We start from the raw sequence: 7,355 nt of genomic DNA, 5'->3' as shown, positions 1-7,355 counted from the left end.
TGCCTCACATTGTTATTTATTTATTTTTATTAGACAGGGTCGTGTTGCCTGGGCTAGAGAGTACTAGTGTCATCATAGCTCCCTGCAACCTCAAACTCTCTCAGGCTCATGCAATCCTCCTGCCTCAGCCTCCTGAGTAGCTAGTACTACAGGTGTGCACCATCATGTCCAGCTAATTTTTCTATTTTTTGTAGAAACAGGATTTCACAATTTTGCTCAGGCTGGTCTCAAACTCCTGGCCTCAAGTGATTCCTCTGCCTTGGCCTTCCAAAGTGCTGGGATTACAGGTGTGAGCCATTACTCCCCACCAACATTGTTACTTTTGAGTCAAAGGTTAAGTCCCTGGAGGATGTCCAGTTTGTCTCGGCAGCTAAAAGTAGGCTCAGGGTCAGGGATATTTCTTGTGTAATGAACTCACATAGATAGCTCTCATCCCTTCTTAGATTTTGATTTTTCTCTTTAATAATCAAAGACTTTTAGAATATATTGCTATGTGAGACATAGGGTTCCAATACATAAAACCATCCAGCAACATCTGGTGAATCTCTACACTAGCATCCAGTAATAAGGCAGCAATTGTTTTTCAAAAGCTGCTAAAGCATTACCTTAGTCCAAAATCCTAAATACTTCTGCTATGTTTCCCCTTATAGGATCTGCTCTCCTTTTCTACCCCCAAACCACCTTGGTGGGAGAGGCAGAAATCACAGAGCCTCAGGTCTCATCTTTCTGACTTACTGGGTTCAAGGGGTAGAACTGACTAGACTGTAACTTGTAACTTGCCAGGGTCAGCCACTGAGGCTCCTCTCAATTCTACTGAAAGTATATACCCTTTTGGATGACCCGAGGTATATAGTGTGTAAAAATTCCAAGGTTGACCATGTGCTGACTCTAAAATCCAAACATCCATTAACTGTTGTTCTTTGTTGCAGTGGGAGGTATCACACGTGTTTCACCAATCTGTCTCTTTCAGTGGTTTCCTTAAAGTAAAAGAAGCACCTAGCTGTTCTTAACAGAGGTAGAGACAGAGGGCCACTTTGAGCAAGTCTTTGTTAGGCAGATATATTCCAGGTAGGCCCAGCCCTGATGAAAGGTGTAGTGAATTTTTTTTCTTAATAGAAGCAACTCTTCCTCATAGTATGCTGTGCTCTGGAGAGGAGATGGACCAGTATATAAAAGGAACTCTTGACAAGCAGGGTGGGAAATACCTTTGTTTTGATTTTTTAAAGCATCAACTACCATAACATTCCACTAATTTTTGCAAGACCCATTCTACCTGTGCAATTATTAGTTTAACTGTCTATGTTCTACTGGGAGTCTTCAGGTTCTATTAACTTTTCTTACAGAGAATTTCATACTTCTGGAGAATTAACTGGAGAGGCCTTCTGGGGGGATATCCTGGGCAAAGGGATACTGTGATACTGATTGTGATTAATCAGTGGGTATATTAGTTTCCCAGAGATACTAAAACAAAAATTATGATAAACCAGGTGGCTAAAAACAACAGATACTTATTCTCTCACGGTACTGGTTGCTAGAAGTCTGAAATCAAGGTGTGGGCAGGGCCATGTTCCTTCAAAGCTTCCAGGGGAGAATCCTTCCTTGCCTCTTTCAGTTTCTGGTTGCTCCCAGGTGTTCCTTGGTTTGTGGCAGCAAAGGTCCAATCTCTGCCTGTGTTGTCACATGGTGTTCTCCCTATGTGTCTCTTTCCCTCTTGTAAGGACACTAGTCATAGTGGATGAAAGGCCCATCCTACTCCATTATGACCTTATCTTAATTTGATTACATTGCAAAGACTCTATTTCTGAATAAGGTCATATTCATAGATACCAGGGATTAAGACTTGAACGTATCATTTTGGGGACAGAACCAACCGACAACAATAGGTTTCCACGTTTCATGTCCATATTAAGGGGTTTGAGGGAGTGGATTCTAGCCACAACTTTGGTTTAGAAATCTTTAAACTATGATCACTGTCTTAGGGGTGTTAAAATTTTTTTTCAACTGGGAGGCCATCAGGCTGAGACAGCTCCAGCACTTCGGGTTTCTACATAAGCAAACCAAAGCCTAATGTAAACAGTAAAGCAAAACTAGAGACTTTACCAATCAAAACCCACCAACTAACCTCTAACTAGGGACTTTCCACTCTAATGAATCAAATATATTTTGTATTACTTCCATGTATAAACATTCACTGCCCATGCTATTGCAGCAGAGTTCTCTGAACCTGTTTTGGTTTTGAGCACTGCCCAAGTTATGAAAAAACTCAAAAGCTCAAATAAACTCTTTAAAATTTTAATGTGCCTAAATTTTTCTTTTAACACAGGATACTGCATCCTTGTTTTCTTTCTTCTTTTCCCACATTTATTGGAAACCGCAACATGATTTTTCCTTGCATACTCCTGGATGATCAAGGTCACTGTACTACAATTTCTGTCAATCCGGGCTTTGTTGACTCAGCATTCTTCTGGGATGTCCCATGTTATTTTTATACACCTTGCACGGGCTTCCATTTCCCAATATCAGCCAGTTCCTATGGCTTTTATACTTGAGGTTTCGGGGAGGCTGTCAGAACCATCATTGGCTCTATTCCTAGGTTTTAAGGTCCTACCTATCTAGAGAGAGATTTAGCAGGTCTTTAAAAAAGATCTATCCATTCAATGGTAGGCTGTCTTGTGAAAAGACAAAAACCTATCTAAGGAGTTCTTGCTTCCAAATGCACTGGACTCCCTTAGCTCCCCTCCTCAAGGCTGGTGATTCTTTCACAGGCTTTCTGAAGCAGGTATTTATGATTGACTACCCATTCCTAGCACTATCCAATTCTTGTACAGATATCCTCTTTTCCTCCCATACCACTTATACGCTCCTGGGGAAGCTGAACCTACCCTGCTCTAGAAGTGGAGCTAATTTGTCAAAAGGTAACTATTAGCTCTCTTGTCAGTGATTGGTTCAGGAACTCAGGCCTAAACCCATCAATGTATGACACTTTCGTAGCCACAGAATTTGGAATGACCATGTATCCCAGTGGAAGGCAAGTAGAAAAATTAGAGGGGGCTTCTGGGAAATAAGTGTTCTAAATTTTAAGATGGCCTTCTCTTTCTTTTAGATCTTGTGCAGAGTTGTGAGGCCTGGAGCAGCTGTGGCTACCTTACTCCCAATCTGAGAATGAAGCTGAAACCTGTGTGTGGGGGGTGTGGGGGTGGGGGATGCGGCTCAGGGTTGAGCAGTTGAGAGAACTGTAAAGAACCAGCTTTGGAGCTATGAGTGACTCACACTTAATCATCACTCTACTAATGGTCTTTTCCAATTATGCTTGGATTGGGTTTCCTGTTACTAAGAACTGTTTGAATTCGGTTTTTGTCCCCTCAGTCTGAAAACATTTTAACTGGCACATCCTCGATGGATTTCTCTGGGCAAATGTAGTTTCACTGGAAGAGATGGTGATTCCACCAGGCTCTCAAGGGAATCCATTTTCTCTTGTGGTAAGCAGGGAGACCAGGCTCCTTGACCTTGTATTTGCAGAAGTCAGGCATCAACTTAGCATCACCAGATTTCTGGTATAAGTTGCCCACTGTCTGCTGTACTTTTGATCTTGGGTCCTTTGAGGCCCACATAACTATTTCCTGAGTGACACAAGTTTCTTCCACAGTTGTTATCAAGTGGCCCTCACGGGTTGGGTGAGGAGAGGAAGAGGAAGAGAGGTATCAGGATCAACAGATTGCTTGAACTTGTGAGACTACAAACGGCTTGCAAAGTATAGCCAAAGACAAGGCACGGGGTTTCCCCAACTGATGACATTACAAATTCATGATCCACATCATTAACTGGACCCTCCATGCTCATCCCTGTCTATAGCAGCAACTTCAAACTTTTAGCAGATATTATCACCTATTTCCAGAGAGAACAAAAAACGAGAAACAAAAGACATTAGGCAGGAGCTGCAACCAACCTCCATCAAAACAAAGACATACCAGTACCTACCCTAACCCTTCTAAGGGTTTCAAAGGAAGAGGTGTCCTGCCTGTCACCCAAGCTTGGGTGCAGGAGCTAGATGCTGCTGAGCTTACCCTTAAACCTAAAGAAAGAGAGGGCAGAGAACTAGAGAAAGACAACAGGATGTTACCCAAGAAAAGAAATAGAGAAGCAGTTAACGAAGCCTGCAGCCTGCAGCTAAACCTTGGCAATGACTGTTATGAAAATACCAGAGGATGCCCCGCCCGCCAGCCCACATTGTGCAGCCAGCTCAGTCACAAAGCGGGGCCTCCTAGATCAGTAGCGGAACATTCCAGGGCCTCCCTGTCTGTCGTGCCCAGCCTGCGGGCGCGAAGCTACATTCGTCAGCAGTGTGGGAGGCCAAGGGTGGGCGGCAGCAGAAGCCCCTCTGGTTATCTCTTTCCAGCCCTTTCTGTGCCCATTCGATGCATGAAATAAAATTTTCCGTGACTCGCCCTTTGCGGGTAGGGAGCGTACGTCCCAGAAAGAGGCACCCTGGAGAGGAGGAGGGGAACTCAAACTCAGAGTGAGAGGGTTTGTGGGGAGCGGACTGGGGTCTCCTTGCTTCCCAGCGGGTCCCCGGGGCTGGGCAGCAGAAGGGGGAGTGCCTCCGAAGGACCCCGCTGCCCACATCCCACCAACGGCCCCCGCCCCCGCCTGGCCAACTCCGCCTGCCTGAGTCACGGCTGGAGCTGGGGAGGAGCCCGGGAAAGGCGGCCCCAGCCCACAGTGTAGCCAGTGGCTGCAGGCTGAGCGGGCAAGGCGGTCAGAGATCATGGGGGAGAGCGCGCTGGAGCCGGGGCCTGTGCCCGAGGTGCCGGTGGGGGGCCCCGTGCACGCCGTGACGGTGGTGACCCTGCTGGAGAAGCTGGCCACCATGCTGGAGACGCTGCGGGAGCGGCAGGGCGGCCTGGCTCAGAGGCAGGGCGGCCTGGCGGGCTCGGTGCACCGCATCCAGAGCAGCCTGGGCGCGCTGAGTCGCAGCCACGACACCACCAGCAACACCCTGGCGCAGCTGCTGGCCAAGGCCGAGCGCGTGGGCTCGCACGCCGACGCTGCCCAGGAGCGTGCGGTGCGCCGCGCGGCCCAGGTGCGGCGGCTGGAGGCCAACCACGGGCTGCTGGTGGCGCGCGGGAAGCTCCACGTTCTGCTCTTCAAGGTCAGTGACCTCCAGCGTCCCCCCCAATCCGGGGCCTGTCCAAGCCTCTGGGCCACCGTGTCGGGGATCCCTCTTCCCATCCGCCCACCACAGGCACATTCCTGTCCCCACCCGCCCTTGGTTGCCGTGGAAACAGACGTCAGGAGCCGCACCCACTTCCCACATCCCCAGCCCCATCCCTCCCTCGCACGCCTGAGCCCAGCCTGGCCAATCCACGCCCGCCCAGCTCTAGCTCAGGCCACGTCCGCACAATTTGGTCTAAGTCCCAGAGCGTCCCCAAAGTAACGGTGGTGCAAGCACATTCCATGACTGCGGCCACCGTCGTCGTCTCGCGTCCCTCACCGGGTCTCACCCACTTGACAAATTTCTGCAGTTCGGCCGCAGCTCTCCCTCCCTCCCTTCTCCCCCGCCCCCTACCTTTCCGGGCCCGCCTTTTCTTTCCCTCTCCAGTTGGGGAGTAGAGGGTGGGGCGGGTTCCCCTTGTGTAATTAAGCAGTGAGTCTCAGGCTGCTCTGGGCTAAGGGGCCGCCAGGGTCAGTGCCTTGTCCGTCACATGCAGGAGGAGGCTGAAATCCCAGCAAGCGCCTTCCAGAAAGCACCAGAGCCCTTGGGCCCGGGAGACCAGTCCGAGCTGGGCCCAGAGCAGCCAGAGGCCGAAGTTGGAGAGAGCTCCGACGAGGAGCCGGTGGAGTCCCGGGCTCGGCGGCTGCGGCGCACCGGCTTGCAGAAGGTACAGAGCCTGCGAAGAGCTCTTTCGGGCCGGAAAGGCCCTGCAGCGCCACCGCCCACGCCAGTCAAGCCGCCTCGCCTCGGGCCTGGCCGGAGCGCTGAAGGCCAGCCTGCAGCCCAGCCTGCAGCCCAGCCTGCAGCCCAGCCTGCGCTGGAATCCCCGCTGGAGCCAGAGCCTTCGCAGGACACCGAGGAAGATCCCGGGAGACCTGGGGCTGCCAAAGAGGCTCTGCAACAAATAGAGGGTGCAGCCTGATGGCTGGTGCTGCCCGCCTCCTCTGTGCCTATGCCTTGTCCCAAAATAAATCCTTTGAGAATGTAGCACTCGCGCCCTAATAAGGAGCGAGTCCTGCATCTGCAGCCCCTTTCGGGCTCTCCCTGCCCAGTTCCTTAAGCTCAGTACCCTGTGTCCTCTAAAAGAGGTGCAGCTACTCACACCTGCTTGCACTCGCCATGAATAAAAGTAATTTCACCGTATCCAGACTCCATGTGAAGGGGTGGGGGAGGTGGGGGACTAAGGTAAGTGTTGGAACCTGGAATGTGGGTTTAATGTCAAATATTAATAGATCATTGTACGATTTCTCCAGTTTCCACGGAATCCTGGGCTCTACTCTAACGGTACATAGAAGTATCCTGCTGGGCACTTGCTCCGTAAACACGTTTCTCTTTGGGATACCTAGTTGCAATTTTTAAAGCATTCAGTACAGTCCCTTGCTGTAGGTGCTCAATAAATGGCAGCCAATGGATTTCCTCTTAGTCTTTTCTTCTATCACCTCTTAAAAGTTGAGTTTTCCAGAATTCCCTTCTCAGCCCTCCTTTCACTCTGGGTACTTTGAGGTTGACATTCACTCCTGGCCCCTCCCACCAGCCACATACACCCTGCACCACTGTCTTGAGTAGCAGTTGAAATGTACTTCAAAAGCAGAAGTCTACTGCCTTTAAGTTCCCTTCAACAGCTATTTATTGAGCACCTACTCAATATGTGACAGGCCTTTCTATGCAAGGTTCAGAATTTCTCCCCCTCCTGTGTTTTATTTACCAATGAATGGCACGTTCATCCGCACAGAAACCTGGGAGTCCTCGTTGGCTCAAGGATGCTCTCTCATCCCCCTATGTGGAAACAGTTATCCTGTTGATTTGACCTCTGCCATCTGCTCGATTTTCTTAATACCCATGGCCACTGACCCATTTAAGGCCTTGTCTTTTGCCCAATTGGTATTTGAACTGCCAATCTGATCTCATCAATGTCCTGATTTAGACCTTTCAATGTCTCTCCACCATCTTCAGAATAAAGACCAAACTTTTTAACGTTATATTCAAAGCCCTTTGTTATCTGGTCCCTACCCATTTTTGTAGCCACACCTGTCTCAGGACGAGGTGTTTCTCTTCCTTGCTCCCAAAGCACCACTTGCACTCCGAGTGCTAACTGCACTGATTGTGATTCTTTGTGGTTACTCCCCCACCCCACTCCACTAGA

At 49.5% G+C, this 7,355-nt stretch overlaps 1 protein-coding gene across 1 annotated transcript; it reads left to right on the top strand.

Moving 5' to 3' along the window:
- The first annotated feature begins 4,719 nt into the window (after positions 1–4,719).
- CAVIN3 (caveolae associated protein 3) lies at positions 4,720–7,148 on the top strand. The gene is made up of 2 exons (XM_069469445.1): positions 4,720–5,149; positions 5,709–7,148. Exons 1-2 carry the CDS (start codon positions 4,766–4,768, stop codon positions 6,132–6,134), a joined length of 810 nt encoding a protein of 269 aa, XP_069325546.1. The 5' UTR covers positions 4,720–4,765; the 3' UTR covers positions 6,135–7,148.
- Positions 7,149–7,355: the final 207 nt, after the last annotated feature.

Source organism: Eulemur rufifrons, chromosome 6, assembly GCF_041146395.1.
Source record: "Eulemur rufifrons isolate Redbay chromosome 6, OSU_ERuf_1, whole genome shotgun sequence".
Lineage (NCBI taxonomy): Eukaryota > Metazoa > Chordata > Mammalia > Primates > Lemuridae > Eulemur > Eulemur rufifrons.
This window is presented reverse-complemented; position numbering and strand designations above follow the sequence as displayed.

Coding starts and splice junctions, on each gene's coding strand:
- CAVIN3 (XM_069469445.1), top strand. CDS start 4,766: ATGGGGGAGAGCGCGCTGGAGCCGGGGCCTGTGCCCGAGGTGCCGGTG. Junction 5,150..5,708: donor TCCACGTTCTGCTCTTCAAG/GTCAGTGACCTC, acceptor CGTCACATGCAG/GAGGAGGCTGAAATCCCAGC.